The 18,941-nt window shown below is 31.8% G+C and overlaps 1 protein-coding gene and 1 long non-coding RNA gene across 3 annotated transcripts in view; one reads left to right on the forward strand and one right to left on the reverse strand.

Moving 5' to 3' along the window:
* The window catches only part of LOC111625734 (peptidase M20 domain-containing protein 2-like), a 10,674-nt gene extending 2,171 nt beyond the window's left edge, over nt 1-8,503 (reverse strand). Inside the window, exons 1-4 of one of the 2 annotated variants that reach the window (XM_023368956.1) lie at nt 7,865-8,503; nt 5,556-5,766; nt 3,228-3,379; nt 1,812-1,961 (exon numbers count right to left, since the gene is read on the reverse strand). In XM_023368956.1, the coding sequence (XP_023224724.1) occupies nt 1,812-1,961; nt 3,228-3,379; nt 5,556-5,766 (513 nt within the window). In that variant the 5' untranslated portion in view covers nt 7,865-8,503. Of the gene's footprint in view, nt 1-1,811; nt 1,962-3,227; nt 3,380-5,555; nt 5,767-6,730; nt 6,738-7,864 lie in introns of those variants that run through there. The other variant, XM_023368964.1, reaches the window with a different exon arrangement.
* LOC111625762 lies at nt 6,741-17,396 on the forward strand. The gene is made up of 2 exons (XR_002756781.1): nt 6,741-7,078; nt 17,264-17,396. It is a non-coding gene; the product is annotated as an uncharacterized LOC111625762 (long non-coding RNA).
* The last annotated feature ends 1,545 nt before the right edge of the window (nt 17,397-18,941 follow it).

Consider the following 18,941-nt stretch of genomic DNA (forward strand, 5'->3'; position numbering starts at 1 on the left):
TTTAACATTTATATATATATGGGGATAAGGGGTATCCACTTAAACGTCTATCCAAGGACAACAGAGATCATCAATATATGATATACACAAAGTATGTATTACATTTTGATGATATATATTTCCGTTATTGCACATTATATACAATTTATGTGAAGAATATCTTTTTAATTAATATATATACTGTGTATATGTATTAATAAGTAGCCGATATAATTTATATAAGCTACTTATTAATTATCATTTTGTGAAATAGAATCAAATACTCATAAATTATACTACAAAGTATTTTATAAATACTATTCTCTTTAATAGTAGACAAATTACTTTCGTAAAAGTTGATATAAATAAATACACTCGTCTTTCTAAAATATAATCGTCCAATCGTTCGTAGAGAAAAAGAAAGAATAAACAAAACAAAAAGCAAAAAATTTATGTGAACGTTTCCAGACAATTAATGTACCCAGGATGAACCGAATGTTTCATTAAAGACCACAAATATGCAAATTAGTCAGGATCTATAAATACAGTAATAACATGATATTGTTTCTTTTGCGGTTTAACCATTGAGGACACATTGTTACTGTTTTACTGTATGATAATGACAATAATGATGTCGCATAGACAATTTTATGAAAGAAAAATTATTCGAAGGCTATGCTATTCGCAAATACGTGTCCGGCACTCCGAATCTGCCGCAAAGCATCAGACTAAGCTTTGGGCCAGATTTCAAAGAACAGGAGATGCTGAATATGAACCTGGAAGTGGAGTCCAAGAGTTTCCACCCGTCAACAAGGCTATTATTTATGTTAACAGCGTGTCATGACAAAGCAATGATAAGCGACTCTCTGCAGAGCTCTCTACAGCCGTGATATTAAAGTTTCGCGAAAAACTGTACAGGAGGCTTCAGATAAATAGTCTTTTTGCCAAAGGACTAGCACGTTATGTTTCATTGATACCTGGAAACAAAAGAGCCCGTTTTAGATTATATCAAGGACGTCGACATTAAATGAAAGGACAATATCCTGTTCATTGACGTATCCAAGTAAAGTCTATAGAATGATTCTCATTGGATAGACAGTAGAAAACGGGAAACTCCATTCAGTCAGTACATAGTGAAAAGTGATCAATTCGGAGGTGGTGGTGTTATGTATGGTATGAAATGGCATTATGTTTAATGGCTGCATTGAGCTCTACTTTTTTGCAAGGAGTGCCATTACTGCAAAAAAGTATAGAAGGCTTTATGTAGCCATGCTGAGTTGCTATGGGTGCAGATTTTATTTTCACGTACGACAATGCTCGTGCGCATTGTCAGCATTGTTGCACTCACCAATGACAGTGAAGATATTCGTTGCATGTGTTGAAATGGTTGGCTATATCTCCAGATCTTAATCCTATAAAACTCGTTGGGATACTCTAGGGAGACGAATTTTATCCCACCAGCATCCACTAAAAACACTTGAGCAGGTTCATGGTACTTTTGTTTAAGAATGGACTTTGTCCCCGATAGAGCAGATAAATAACATTATAGCCATCATGAATAATTGCTCTGTAGCATGTTTGAGTGTAAGAGATAGCAATGATTTACGACAATGCTTAGTACTTGTTTTTAGTTTGACCTAATTTAGATAACATTTTTGGCTTAAACTTTTATGCATAAAGAATACAATGTTTTGTTTATATGTTAGGTTTCAAGCTATTCTAATCAGTATTTTCAGAGAAATAAGCAAAATTAACGCCAATAGCTCAAAATAAACAAAAATGTAATTTTACGTAAAGAGAAATGTCAAATATCTTTATTTTAACTTCATTACCTTTATCAAAGATATGAAAGGTGGAAACAGATGATCTGTTGGACTGGGATGTACCATTAAGACAATATCAATATCTTTAAAGGCTCCTGCTTCAAGTAGTTTTATCTTTCCCCCTCCACCTTCTTCGGCAGGAGTGCCAAGAACTACAATCTAAAAATAAATTATTATAAAATATATTTAAATTGGAAAATTGATGTCAGTGCATTATAAAAATAATTAGTGATTGAAATATTTATGTGAAGCGTCAGTCTATTTACATGGAAATGAGTTTGATTTCGTTTTAAACGCCAAAATTTATCATGATTTTATATTATTCCTCATCCTACGGATTTCGATACGCATTAAATCGGCAAGTAATAATAAGATACTTTAATTTTATTTGGATCTTCATCTATAAGACCGAATGACCGGAATATTTAAATATGTGGTTGCTATTCTGAAATATCCATATTTGGATAAGATCCTCAGGAATCTTCATGAAAAAACGGGCANTCTTTCCCCCTCCACCTTCTTCGGCAGGAGTGCCAAGAACTACAATCTAAAAATAAATTATTATAAAATATATTTAAATTGGAAAATTGATGTCAGTGCATTATAAAAATAATTAGTGATTGAAATATTTATGTGAAGCGTCAGTCTATTTACATGGAAATGAATTTGATTTCGTTTTAAAAGCCAAAATTTATCATGATTTTATATTATTCCTCATCCTACGGATTTCGATACGCATTAAATCGGCAAGTAATAATAAGATACTTTAATTTTATTTGGATCTTCAGCTATAAGACCGAATGACCGGAATATTTAAATATGTGGTTGCTATTCTGAAATATCCATATTTGGATAAGATCCTCAGGAATCTTCATGAAAAAACGGGCATTGATTTTATTGATTATGTGTTGTGAACTTGGTTGTGGTGTGAATATGTTTGTGTGGCAAAAGGTCTCAACCTTATGACACCAATCAGGTAAATAAAATTATCATTAGATTTTCAACCAACATCAGTCTTTATTTTCTTCTATATTAAACTTTCAGGATTGAATTAGTTTACGAAGTTACATTTTATACGAAATTCAATTTTGCGTATTACCAACGAACTTAATTTAAAATGAGATCAGTAAGCATAGATGCAGGATAAACTACATTTTAACTCACACTATATATGAAACTTATGAGGGATTAAGTTAGATTCTAACCCAGATTCCTCTTTGCCTCTGCTATGTGCAACTTTATCGCCAACATCAACAATTTATTACAAATACAGCACAATAGGTAGAGTAAACTATTACCATACACATACATTTCTTAAACTACTTATTCATTTACTCAAGCAAAAATTTCGTATCGGCTCTAATTTCTCTTTTTATGGATACGAATATCTTCGGAAGGGTTATTTTAAGTTTAAATAATACTTACTTTACCTTGGATACTTTTATGATTTTCCATAACATACTTAATTGCAACAGCAGCGGCTACACCGGCTTCTGCGATCAAGTTATGTCCACATGCGTGACCAATTTCTGGTAGAGCATCATACTCACATAGTACAGCAATTTTCGGATAGTTTCCTATGAAATTATGTGATTTGTACATAAATATTTTCTGGTAAAATATATAGACTATAGATTGCAATTAACCAATATACAGGATGTTTATAATTAAAGTTCCACTTTGAAATGGTCATAAAATGAAAACTACTGGACAGAATGTTATCAAACTTGGTAATAGTGTACAGGACGTCATGGGATTTTATTTCCCGCGAAAAATAGTTCAAAAACTCACCACCAACGGGAAACGGCGCTGTTTGCATTATTGTTAAACGAAATAAGACACGAAGACATCGTTGAAAATGTTTTTAATCGGTTTAAAACGAAACTGTTTGTGGGTTAATCCTGATATGCTAAGAGCTACTATTGAGAACACAGTAATGAAATGTAACTTGCTTATCAAAAATGGTGGATACCACATTGAACAAGCTCTGTAACGCGTTTTAAAACCGATTAAAAACATTTTCAAAGCTGTCTTCATGTCTTATTTCGTTTAACAATATTGCAGACAGCGCCATTTCCCGTTGGTGGTGAGTTTTTGAACTAGCTCTTTTGCGGAAAATAAAATCCCATGACTTCCTGTACACTATTACCAGGGCCGTGTTCAGTAACGCAGAATTTTTGCTAAGTCTAGTTATGCTGCAATGTTGAACTTGTTTCTAACTACTGCTTGACTTCTCCCACCACTAGCTTCTTTTATGTATTCTTTGCTCCGCCCACTAAACCACTCAGAATTCTAACTTAGGTGTTCTGTGTTACTGAACACGGCCCAAGTTTGATAACATTCTGTCCAGTAGTTTTCATTTTATGACCATTTCAAAGTGGAAGTTTAATTATAAACACCCTGTATACAAAGGTATTTTAAATTGTTCCGTTGGGAGCGATTAAATCACGATTACTAATATAAGAATGTTCCAAATTGACCTAATCATTCTTAAAATATTCTTAAAGGTAATTATCGATTAACTGATTTTCGGATTATCATTAAAATTTATAATATATAAAAAGTTAAAATAATACAGAAATATTATTTTAACATTATCAAGGTGCAGTGGCGCATTATAGCTTCATGGGATTCCAAGCAATTTGAATTAGGGTACCCCATGCACAGTACAGTATTGACTTCTGATATTTTTCATCGGGAAATTTTTTGAGAAATATTTTCTTATAAAACAATGGTTTGGGCCTCCACCTTGTTGGTAGAGACCCCAGGCAATTGCTCTGTTTTCCTTTACCTTACATTTATTCAAACACATTTTGTAAATGATAAATCCATTTTAAGTTATATTTTTGACAATAAATCGCATTGTTTCATTTTAAATATTAAAAATTACAATTTATAAAAAGTCGAACTTAAAATCTTTATAGGTTTTTAGTTTATACATATTATATAAACTTCATAAATTCCAATTATCCGGTTTATATAATTATTAAATTTGATCAAAAAGTACTTCTATATAATGATGATATCTGCATTCATCCAAACTGATATCCTTCACTTTTCATGACAGTTCGATACGAATGATAAAATTCTGTAAACTTACATCGGTAATCAACATATAAAAAGAAATTTATTTTAATATTGTAATTTAAATAATTTAAATTAAATTAATAGGTTTATACGAATGTTCGTATGACAATCTGATTGCAGAGTCTTAACCGGCTCTGCAAAAGACATCAAATTCCCTCTATGGAGAACCCTGGTGCGATCCAGGGAAGCAAATCTTCAAAAACTTTTACATGGTATTGATAATACCGGATACGTTGAGCCTAACGTTTATCTCCCGGCTACCCCATTGTATGTGTGATTGAATCCGTGATGGATCTGGAAAAAGCTTCTCTTAGAAGAGCAAAAGAAACAAAATTTAAAAAATAAACCTATTGTTTCATTGTATTTTATTAGTTAAGCTTCGATATTACAGAAAGTTCCATTTTTCCAGATCCCCAGAGCAATAGGCTGATGTCTTAATAACCTCGGCCATCCAGCTGTCCGCTCCTAGAAGGAACGTTTCGATATGGCAAATAAAATTATTGGCTCTTGTGAGGTAGCCCAATCGTCAGTTTTACTTTACCGAAATTCCCCATTGTATATATATGGATATTTATTTAATTAATTAAATAAAAAATACCGTATATTGATTTTAAAGTATTGTTTTATATAATGATAATTATTTTAAATACAGATGAAATGCATTACCTTCACCAAACTCTGCTCTAAATGCAGTTGGTAGAATGTAATTCTTCTGAACAGAAAATCCAAAATCTTGTAACGTAGAAACTAGAACATCATGAGCATGAATTTCTTCATAATTAGTTTCTGGATTTTTCCAAATTTCTTGACTTAATGCATTAAAACGAGAACGTTGTTCGTTTATTATTTTATCAACTAATTTCTTAGCTCCTTCCATCTTGAATATACGTAAATATAAAATGAGCAATTATCACTAACGTATATTTATATAACTCGGATAATATATCAAATTAATCTTCTTAACAACAAGATTAGAAATCTTTATTAATTTTTTAATACGATTCTTTCGGCATCGCAAGAAAATTAATGAAAGAGAAAGCACTAAATAAAATATAATTAAATTAAATTTTTAATTTAAAAATATCAATTTTATTATATAATTGGGCCATTTTGGTTCTACGTACAGACAATCCGAGTATTTTTTTTAATCCTCCCCTTTTAAGGGCCCCAGATAAGAGCTTATCGATATTTTGTCTTGGTTCAGCATTTAGAATACATTATTTATTTATGTATTTTTTTATTTTTATAGATATTTAATTTTATTATTGATATAGATTATTTTTACTGGATAGAATTCTAGATGTTATACATTATTAAGCATTGTACAATACAGACTTCTTAAGCTATATAAACGAAATTAAAAGCGACCTCTGAAACTTGTTCTAATATTTAAAATTCATTCATTTTTGTTACATTATTTTTCGAGGACGTCCCTAAATAATAATAAAGTACAAAGATATCTTTATTATTATCAAGGACATTTTATCTATATATATATATTTTAATTAATATATTTTTTAATTTAAGTTATTTAATTATATATTATTGTACTATAAAAGCAAATAGCACAAGTATCCCTAGATTTATGTTGAAAATTCGAGAGTATAGAATAATTTTATATAAACAGTTAAAAATATATTCAATTAAATAATAATTTAAAATAACATTTTAACGACAAAAATGACACATTTTGTCACTTTTATGTCAAAAAGGAAAATCGAACTTCCTTTCACAAGAGCTTATCTCTAATTTTGACGAACATCTGGACGTCTAACTCATTAGTACTGTACATCCCGTCAGCTGATACAAACCCTAAATTTCTATTGGAAGAAGAAACTTACGCATAAAAAAGGCGATTTTCCACGATTCGAGGCAGTCACCCATAATAATTAGGACCTGCCATAATAGTCGGCAGTCACCGATAGTAAATAAACAAGCGGTCGACGATCATAGTGGACTACCATAGAGAGGGTCATAGAAGGTAGACGATCATATCGAAGGAACTACCAGATAGAAATGTGGAAGCCATAGGAAGAGCATAGTCCTGTTCCGGTTCCTCATCACCAGTCTCCAAACCCACCTACATCTCCATCTACCAATATCGCCAATCAATCTCCTCATACAAAGTATATTAATCAAGCTCCGATTGTGCGACAGTGCGACGAATAGAGCAACCATTGTTAAATGAGGTAGTATGTTTTATTGATGTAAACTCTCTCTCCGTGTTTAGAGGTGTACAGTACGTAGTTAGGCAGCGACATAACGATAGATTGTTCTTTTATGTATCTCTTTATTTTATTCATTAAGTTAGTTATTTGTTAACCTGCCTGTTCACTTGATTAAATACGAATATCCGAACGCCTACGATCGGAACTTACTCGCGACTCTCCCCACTCGAATAATTGCCCTCCTAAACGCCATCCAGTGACCCAGTGAGCAGAACTAACGGTTCTGACGATTAAAGGGTTTTCGAGTCTAATCTCATACCCCACCGTAGTCTCACAATAGGATATAAAAGTAATACGTAACTTATTATTCGTCCATTACGTCCATTTATTTCTTCCTGTTGCGATTATAATAGCAAATTAGATCATTTTACTTGTGAAATTTCTCTTCTTTATATTAAAATTCGAGACAATGGCCTAAAAATGTATATTTCTTCCTCATCAATAAAGGTGAGGTAAAATATTTTAAGTAAGTCAAATAAAAGTTTATTCAGTTAATTAAATTCAAGAGAAGTTATTTAATTATAACACTTATGTAGACGGGATTAAGTAAATATTAAAATCCATCTAGGTATAATGCAAACAATAAGATAGGTCATTGCTTAAAAAACTGAACATCACCATCATACGCGCAACCTAATTTTAAATCCGGTGTTATTAGCGTTATGCAAAAAATATCAATAGACATTTTAAAATATAAAATTTACCGCTATAGAAGTAAAATATAGTTTTAGAAATGACATTACTCACCTGCAGGTGTGTTAGTTTGGTAAAAGTACTGGAAACTGACTGGAACCCCAAGTATTGACTTCTACCTCGATGATGTCACTAGCTGATTTTCAGGTTGATTGTTATTCTGATATTTTTGAAACAGTGCCAGTAATTTTTAATAATTAGAACATAAATCATTTATTGTATTTATTCAGACAGTTGGCAAATCTCATCATTAAATTTTATTTAGTTGATACGTATTTATCTTATTTGTACACGTTTCGGGCATTCCTTGCCCCTCTTCAGCCAACTAAAATAAAAGTTCACAAGTTACAACAGTTTTATAAACAAACATATAACGGCCATGTTTTTCAAAACATACCTTTTAGATTACAGATTACTGAAAGTTAAAACCATAAAATTCCTTTGCATATTTAACTTGTTATCCATTAAATTACAAATGTTTGTAAGGTTTGAACCTTGAAAACTCCTTTACATATTCGACTTCATATTATCTAAAAAAATTTTTAAAAAAATTTTTATATTTAACTTCCTGTTATCTAAAGATTTTACATTAATTATCTTGCATACATCTATTTTGATAACAATACTACAAATTACGTCAGTACCTAGCAGTGGCGTGCCGTGACATTTGATGATAGGGAAGCTGTGTTTCTGTAAGAAGCCGACTTCCAGGGGCAATCAGTTAATTGTGCGTCAGTGATAATGTAGGGTCCATTCGTATTCGTTTGATAAGCCAGTAAAAACCGTAGACTTCTCTAAATGTATTTTTAATATCACAATTACATTCTGAATCGCTAGCCACGATATATTGCTATTATAAATAAATAATTAATAAAATTATAAATATAATTAATTAAAATTATAAATAAAATAATAAAAACTTACTTGGTGAAATAAAATGTGTGGTGGATGTACAGGTACTGTACAGTACATCCTGTACATCCTGGTACCTGATACAAAATATTCTTCAATTATATTAATATACATTTAAAGAAGATTATAATTAAATATAGCTTTGCAAAGAAACGTACATAAAAATAACATAAAATCTTTAATTTTTAAATCTTAAACAAACGACTTATTCAAATAGCTCCCGAGTAACTAATGGACGGAATCAGAGATGGTCCTGGTAGGTGCATGTACGCGGGCTGCCAAATCCCGAGGGTGCCAATACCGGTCAATGTCAAATGCCTTTTTTGTCGCATCACTAGTATACCTCAAAGGACGCGACAGGGTTGTTGCAGATTTTAATCGTTTCTCATCATAGTTGTAAAAAATCTAAATATGTTAAACTTAATAGATTGTCCGTCGTCTGTTTTCTAACTAATATGTTTTAGGACCAGGGTCCACGGAAATTTCCAAAATTTACAACTGTTTGGTCACTGTCATTGAACTGGAAAAATTTCTCTCTTTATTACATCTAATATTACAAAGAAATCAGTCCCCACTATACTCGGCTAGAGATTGGTTCGGTTAAGCTTTGGTTTAAGTAAAATTCCGGCTCTTTCGTCATGGTTTTATGTCTCCAATTCCCTAATCTCTTAATTTTTTAACTACTTCTTAAGTAGAAATAAGTCGAAACAAGTTACTTTGTACTCGAATATTTTTAGTCTCGGGAAAAAGTGGAAAGACAAATTTTTATGACAAACGGTTACATAAATCGCAAATTTAAGGAAAATAAATTCTAGAGCTTTTTCTGTACCTCGTGCATCTCTCTCATTCATTAAATTTAGTTGTAAATGATGCTGTCAAAATAACAGTTAATTTTTTAACATTATACAAGAATTTTACNATCATCTTCAGGAAAATGACAAACAAATCAGAGTATGTAATCTCTCAAGTCTCCGTAGATATAACAAACACAGAAATAAATAACACAAAATAAATTGTAGCTATGTGTGGATTCCGCGCGACACATCCGAACATGTAAGCTGAACAATAGTGTGGGGGTAGTGAGTAATCAAGGATTGCGTGGCGCTCAAACAAAAGAAGAATCGACGAGATTTCAAAATCGCGTAACTCCGGGTTCGCGTAAGTCGGGGTAGCGTAAGTTGGGGTATTACTGTATATTGAAAAATATAAAAACAATAAAAAAAGTATACTTCAAAAGTTAATTTAGTATCAAAAACGTAAAATATTTGAGTAACCCAAAGATTACAGCGCCATAGCATTGGCGAAAATTTAAATTTGTCGACTGGAATTCCTTCTGATAACCGACGTTTCGGATAAACGACGCTCTACTGTACTTTTAAAGAAAATTATAATTTAAATATAGCTTTGTAAAGAAACGTACATAAAAATAACATAAAATATTCTTTACTTTTTAAATCTTAAAACAATCCACTTAGTCAAATAGCTTCCTACGAGTGACTAATAGATGGAATCAGAGACGGTCCTCGTAGGTGTGCAGTGCGTGCATGCATGCCAAATCCCGAGGGTGCGGATACCAGTCTATGTCAAATGCCTCTTTTGTCGCATCACTGGTATAACTCAAAGGACGCGACAAGGTTGTTGACAAGACTATGTCTTGTTTATAAAATCGTACTGCCGTTTTTTATTAACAGCATAGAGGTATGAAGGGGTACATGTCGAGAGTTGATATTTGGCACAGAGTATTAGGTGCCCAAATCATTTGCACATAAAAAAATCCAGACTTGTAGGTAGTCAGGGAACCGAGAACCGAGCCAAAATGAAATCCAAAATGGCGATCCTCTTCTACAAACAGGCAAAACAGCCACCTCACCCCATTGAAGTCAGGTGGGGAGAGTACCACCCACAATCATTGTAAAAAGTGAACTCTGACCTTAGGATTGAACACGTAGTTTCTTTTATGTTAAATAAAATTTGTAATCTAATTTTGTAAATTTGGGAGTGCTTCAAATACGACATTAAAACAGGGTGTTGTTACAAGTAGGTTTTTTTTAACATTATCTAGTATAGTAAAATCGTGGGACCGATAAAAATTTGACGTTATATTAGAGTTGTCGTTACATCCGATAACATTATAATGAGGTTAAACCGCATATTGTTTGTGCAAAATAAAGAAAATAATTTCAGACGATACAACAGCTACGATTATTTTTTCAAAAACGGGAAATTTTCGTTACGCATCGACAAAAATTCAACCCGGACCGACACGCAACGGAGAGAAATTTCGAAATTGGATAGGTTAATTTCATTGAAGATACATTGTGGACGATCTTATGGTTATGGCCAGCGAAGTTTGAACAATTGCGCCCAAAAGCAGCGAGCGATACCAAAGAAGATTGGAGAATGAGAGCGTCAAAGTGATTCCGCTTAGTAGTGAGTCTCCGAGACATAGTCTTGTTCCAAATACGGTTTTGCCGTTTTACTTGTTGTACATTTTGAATGTTTCTCGCCATAACTGTAAAAATCTAAATATGTTAAACTTAATAGATTGTCTGTCATTTGTTTTCTAACTAATTCGTTTTAGGACCAGGTATACACGGAAATTTCCAAAATTTGCAACTTTTCGGTCACTCTCATTGAACTGGAAAAATTTCTGTCTTTATATCTAATATTACGAAGAAATCAGTCTCCACTGTGCTCGGCTACAGATTCTTCAGTCCCCACTGTACTTCGGTTAAGTTTTTGTTTAAGTAAAAATTCGGCTCTTTCAGCAGGGTTTCATTTATGTCCCCAATTCCCTAATTGCTTAATCATTTAACTACTTCTAAAGTAGAAATAAGTTGAAAACAGTTACTTTGTACTCGACTATTTGTAGTCTCGGGAAAAAAGTGGAAAGACAAATGTTTATGACAAACGGATACGTAAATCGTAAATTTAAGGAAAATAAATTCTATAGCTCTTTTTTGTACCTCGTGCATCTCTCATTCATTAAATTTAGTTGTAAATGGTGCTACCAAAGTAACAGTTAATTTTTTAACATTGTACAAGAATTGTACACTGGGCAGGGAATTGAACCAGTTCTGGGCAGGTGGCTAACAGCCCAGAAATGGTCCTGGATAGAATCATTAAAAGCGTTATACGTGTGTAGCATCCATCAGCTAAACTAGGTAAGGTTTGTGTTCTGTAAAGCGCATCCGCAAATGATTATAATCTGGCTGTTTGGAAGATGACAATACAATACAGCGTTTCCATTCCACCACTGATATTTGAATATACAATAGCAATCTTATCGTTTTTTTCACATGTAGTATAGAAATTTGTAATAANATGGGGCGAGAGTGGCCAAATTTCTAGCAGGCAGGCGGCTAACAGCCCAGAACTGGTCCAGGATAGAATCTTTGGAAGCATTTTGGTGTGTAGCTTCCACCAGCTAAACCGGGTGAGGTTGGTGCTCTGTAAAGCGCATGCGCGAAATGTATAATCTGGCTGCTTGGAAGCTGACCCGATTTCGACAATACAGCGCCTCCATCCATTCCGCCACTGATATTCGAATATACAATAGCAATCTTATCGTTTTTTTCACATGTAGTATAGAAATTTGTAATAAGATACATAATGCGGTTATAATAAAATATTAATTTTAAATTAATTATATGAAAATAATCGCACAATATGTATTTATTTTTTAGAAAATACAAGGGAAGCAACGCTTCCACCGCTTCCAATGACGGCTCGCTATTGGTACGTACCTAGTTATTCATTTTAATTGTTATAAAATTTAAACTATTTTAAAATTTTTCCCATACATTAACTATCACGTTTAAATCGATTTAACAACAATACCAGAATTTACATACTCGTCTTACATCAAAATCGATGTCCTTCCATACAAACAGATTTCGACGACCTTTCCTCCCCCCTTTTTCTTTTTTCCCCCAGTTGATACTGCCCACTGTCTACTACACAGTCACATGACGAGTAGGCCACCTTGTGGCAATATTTTTAAAATATTTTTTAAAAGATTTTTTAATTTTATAAGATATTGAGCCAGTTTTCGTTTATTTTAATACTTAGGTTTTTATTTTTACATTTATTACTTTTGATAATTTCTACGCTTTCTTTGAATTTTCTATGATATGTTTCTTTTTCTTTGTGGAGTATTTCTACTTTATCTTTATCAATTTTACAATCATTCAGAGTGCAATGATCATGAAAGGCAGAATTTATTCTGTTGTATTTCAGATCTGCTATATGTTCTTTTAATCTGGTTTTTAACTTACTTTTAGTTTATTCTATATAATATTTATTATCGCTACAAGTACAATTGATTGTTATTCCAAACGCGATTATAGCATACAAAGCACGCTTATTATTGTATAGATTTTCTACAGAAACTTATACATTTAGAATTTACCCACGAATGTCTTAATTTTTAATAAATTGCTGTATTTTAGTTGCCTCATTTAACTTTCGTTTCGTGACACGTGGATTATTTAGGAAAGATTATTAAATTAGTGGTATATTTAAAAATTATCTTAAATTTAGATGTTTAACGGCACACTTTGGATTTCCATATTTGTTATTGTGTGCTTCTGCAAGGTTATTTCCTCGTGGATATCTGTTCTACACGTTTCAATGTTTTACGCCATTACTTCAGGATGAATTTGTTATTTTATATCTAAATATTATTATAGAATACTCGAGAAAGTATATATAAATATAAATATCTTCAAGAAGTTGAATTGAATAAACATATTTCGTAGTTAGCACAGTTAAAATTATTATTACAAAATCGTTGATAAACTGTAAATTATTATTTACCTATACCATAAGAGGTATAAGTTTATGAATTAATTTCTAATGTTTACCATTCGAATCACTTAAACTATTGTTAATAATGCTTACCATTTAAGTATTCTTTTGTCAACTTCACCACTTAAAAATGAAAAATACGTTGAAAATTTGACTGCTGACTCCTATTAAAATATACGAATTGGTTTTGTAATTGTTCCTTTAATTCTATTGTCATTCTTGAGGAGCGAAGTGCAACGAAACGTGAATGAAGTTATTAAAGGAAACAGCAAACTATGTAAATGATACGCGGTTATTTTATAATATTACTTTACTCTAAACAGGAATTTTCAAGGGAATATTCATGGAAATTTTCATAAACCTCAGAATTTTTAAGGTTTAAGAAAATTCTCACACCCATCGCGGATTCGGCCAAACCGAACTTGCGATGGATATGGTTAAGAGGTAGGATTACCATAATATTTTTTTTTCTCAAACAGGAAAAATTTTGAGAAAATACAATAGAAAATAAAGCCTACTAGAATAAGTATCTATGATTAAAACGGCTAAATAAAGAATTTCTTAACAAAACACAACGAGTTAAAAGCAGTTTTTAATAACTCAACTGGGCATACCTTATTATTAAGAACTTATTAATATTTATCACTAGCGCAAACTTTCTTTAAAAATTCTTTGTTGTTTTTAACGACATTGAAAAATTCACAGCAATTTATTTCACTGTTAATTTTGCAGCGTAGTAAAGCTTTTATGGTCGATTCAGTCATTCTACCCGTTTCTTTAAAACATATGATATTTATTACTGAGAATACTCTTTGGACTGGTGCAGATGTGCCTGGCATGCTAAAAATGTATTCTATAATTTGAACAAGATTGAGCAATGAAATGTTCTTTTCTTTGAAATGACAGAAAAGTTGTATCCATTTTTCTTCACAACTTGTATTTTTCCAAATTTCATAGTTAGCTAACCCAAAAAAGTTTTGCAATCACTACTTCATCAAACAGTTGATCCATGTTTATTGTATTATTTGCAACAGTTTCATTAAGATTTTTACTGGAAGCTTCAATTTCAGGCCATGTTAATTTATTGTTGTTTACCCAAGTAAAAGATTCTGCTCCACCAAAACTGTTTTCCCATAGATAAATGTGTAATAAGATGCTGGAAACTCTAGTAGGATTGTACTGATACTTAACATTACTAAAAAAAATTACTGTTGAGGGAAATTGATTAATGCTCAAAAAAGAAAGACGTTGCAGCAAAGTTTGGAATTCCTGTGAGAACTTTATCAACCATAATAACAAATCGCGAATTAATTTTAAAATTAGTCGATGATGCAAGACATACGGAAACACTTGCTAGAACTTTGTTTACATCGATGTAGATAAAGCAGTTTTTATGTTCTTAATAAGTGTGAAGAGAAGACATTCTTTTATTGTTCTGTGCAACAAAATATTACAAATTATTTAACGAAAAAGTAGTTAAACTAACTTATATTTAAACACATAAATGTAACCACGCTTAAAATTAAACTTACGTTTATATTAATTTATATATTATTATATTAAATTACATAAAATAACGAAAAAAATTACGTTAAAATAATAATAAATCATCCAACACTCGATGCTGAGAAAAACGTTTATTAAAGAAACATTAACGTTTTCGACCTAATATGATAGGTCATCAGATGCAAGTATTCTCGAACGTATTTAACTTAATATAAATTAAAATAATAATATTTTATTTACCGAATTTTTGTTATATAAAAGCTTGACTGTAATTTAGAATTTTTTGTGTTTCGTTTATACTAATGGTATCTTTAGCGCTTAGGATGCGTTCCTAGACGACAAAACGCGTTAAACTAAGAGCATTAAACTAGGTCATTTTAACACATTGTAAATAGGAAAAGGAAAACACACGGACAACAATAAACGAATTTTAATTTTAAGTTGTTCTTATATTAATTTGCATAATAATATATATTAAATATCACATAAACATATGCACACACAAATGTAAAGTTCATTTTTGTAATGAAGGTCCTAGCCCTTCTGAAATTCTTGATTTTTTGTGATGAAGTCTAGTGTCATTTGTTGCTATTTTTTCTTTCGTTAAGCAAATGTCGGTAGCAGGAGATCGCACTGAAAACGCTTTGTCTTACTTTTGCACTCCTTTCAAAATCTGGATCATTTGCTACAATTTAATCAACTGTTTCGGTTATCGATACCAAACTTTTACTAAGGAAATCTGTAAAGAAATTCTTTGGGTTCTTCGTTTTCATAATCACTATTTTCCAGTTCTACATGAATTCCTTGTTCTGCCAGTTCTTGAAGGTTGTCATTAGTAACACTCTCACCAGAAACCTGCGGTAACTCCTCAATATCCTGCTCGTCTACATCTCCTAGTCCTACTGTATCGATTAGGTTGACAATTTGGTCAACGATAGACTCTTCTCGTTGAGAATCCTTGGATATCTTCAGCCATATCTTCTTCCATACTCCGTTCATGCATTTATCAGTTAATTCTTGTCATGCGAAGTCGATATTATGTACGGCATCCATAATGTTATATTTTTTCCCTAAATTTCTCCAAACATATATTTACGAAAAGTACAGCGCTACGACGAATTGCCATCTATTGCTGATTGATTCGTGTTCGATAATAATCTTATTATATACGAATTAATAAAATTCCGCGATAATTTGAATCAGCGTAAATTTTGAGCCTTCTTTTAGGCTTCGAGTAGACCGCGTTAGCCTATATCAAATCAGCGTTAATCGAGAAAGCGCTAAACGATGCCTTACTGTATGAAGAAAAAATATATTAATGAACATAAAAGAATTATATCCAGGGACTTCTCTTTGCTAAACAGGAAATTACGTCACCAATTTATAATCTCTTCTTCTATATGCTTTAAACTTGACGATAATAATGTAATGATACGTTTAAATAATAAAATAATTATGTTACACTTAAGAATTCGTAAATTGCAGAAGATATAACCCCATAACCTTTAGCTCCGATGTTTAATACCTTATTCGCTCAGCTATGATAGTTCTGAATGGCCAGTCTTATAAGTTAAACACTTTATTTCCAGAGAACATTGTTAGGAAATACTTCAAAAGTGAGCCATATTATTCGGACAAAAAAACATTTGTGTTTAGGGCTACTTGCTCGCCAAGTTTCGTTCGAATCGGAGATCGAATGGCTGGTTTTCTTCATGTAAAATTTACATGAAAAAAAACCAGCCGTTGTCTGTACCGTTGTTTTCGGCTCGTGCATCTGCTTTTGATAAACTGATTCATTTATTTACAATGTAAATGAATCAGTTTATCAAAAACAGATGCTTGAGCTGAAAAAATCGACTTTCCCTGTATGTTTAACAATTAACATAGCACACTCTAGGGTCTAGGCCATAGATAAAATTTGTAAAAATTTCCTGAATATCCCATTAACTGTTTAATTAAAATTATTTTAGAAATCTAGAATTTTAACAAATCTTTCTCTATCTTCTATAAGCGGATCCTATTCTTTACGTTTAGGGAAATTTTCTTAATTAAGATTCCCATCGCCGAGAGGTTCCCTTCTTGTTCAGGAATTATTCCCGGAAAAGATTTAGACCACGTGCAGGAAGAAAACAGAAGTAACTGGTAGTAGACGAAGACGATAGTGTAGTACGATAGTGTGGTCAAGGCACTCACCTTGTATGGACTAATACTATTTTTCTTTTTTAGATTGAAGAAGACTGGGAAATAAAGACACGCAATTTTACTCTTCTAAGAAGTAAAAATAAAGAATGAAGAAATTTTGAAATAAAGTGAGCTGAAATTATACTGAAAGAATCTCCATAAACAAGGTAAAAAGGTACGAACTCGAAACTTTTTCTGAGTAGTAGCGATTTTCTTATATTTCACGCTCATATTGATAATTGTAGTCCTTAGCTCTAACGGTTAGACAAAATGATAAAACGAAATTGTACTTAAACATTTGTAATGTAAAATTTAACTTTTAATAAAATAATTGATATTATATACATTTAATATTTACTTAATTAATCAAAAATAAAAACTGAACTGCATGCTTATAATTTTGTTAGATATTTACATTTCATTCAGACTTAATCGAATTCATTTATTTTTTTATAGTGTGATTAATCGATTTATATTTAATTTTCTAAGAGCCTTGACAATGAGAGAACAATTAAATGTCATTATTTAACGTAATTCATGCACAAACGAAGATCGTCGTAATTTATATTTCAAACACAAACAGCAATCAAATAGACAATTGTTTGCAATTGTAATAAATTTTATAATTAGCAAAGTGTAATAAATTGTTTTCAAATACTTGATTGCTGTGTTTGGTAAGCTTTAAAATATAAATCGAAAATACGTTGAATAATAATAATGTAAGGGCAAGCAACAATGTTATTAATTAATATTAAGTGTCATATTGTTCATTTAAAATTGTCGACAACGTTGAAATTAAATAAATTTAGCACATAAAAATGAGCTTAAATTATAGGCTATAAATACTAGAAATTCCCCCATCAATTATGACTCAATGCTTTTTATGAGAAAGTAGAGATTGAATAATCAGCCTATAATCTGTGTTTATGAATATAATAGATAATAAATTAGTTTACAAAATAATTTATATATTGATTTATAAGTATTTTTTGTAGATGTTACATTTACCGTGTTTCCCCGAAAATAAGACAGTGTCTTATATTAATTTTGGCTCTGAAAAATGCGCTAGGTCTTATTTTGAGGGAATGTCTTATTTTTTCCAGGAAGAAGAATTCACATTTATTATTGAACAAAAAAATTCCCAAGTCGAACTTAGACGAGAGTGACGTATATCCGGTGTGTCGAACTGTCGCCTTTTTATAGCGTCAACATCGGACTCGATGACCAATTAGTGCTTACTGAACCGTAGCACTATGCAAATGTCATGTGGCGTGATTCTCGGCCGACCAATTAGCCATCACCAGCCGTAACGTTATGCAAATCTGTGATTCCCAAGCCATAGTATTATGCAAATCATGCCGTGTGGTGTAATTGTCTTCTGACCAATTAGTGGCTGTACTTTCAAAAAGCCAACGGCTACTTTCAACTATCTGTCGATGACCGTTACGACTAAAAAAAACTTCTCTAGGTCTTACTTTCAGGGGAGGTCTTATATTTCGCAATTCAGCAAAACCAGTGCTAGGTCTTATTTTCTGCGGATGTCTTATTTTCGGGGAAACACGGTAGCTAAGCTTATTTAGGCCTATACTATAGTTTTATCTACCGTAATATATAATCGAGACGGGTTGATGATAATAATATTAATAATAAGCGCAGAGCCCAAACGGTTAGGAGTTGAAAGTTGAAATTTGGTACACAGATAGGGTACGTCACGAAAAACGCA

This window comes from Centruroides sculpturatus, unplaced genomic scaffold, assembly GCF_000671375.1.
Source record: "Centruroides sculpturatus isolate CEXI.00-Female unplaced genomic scaffold, Cexi_2.0 scaffold99, whole genome shotgun sequence".
Taxonomy (NCBI): Eukaryota; Metazoa; Arthropoda; class Arachnida; order Scorpiones; family Buthidae; genus Centruroides; species Centruroides sculpturatus.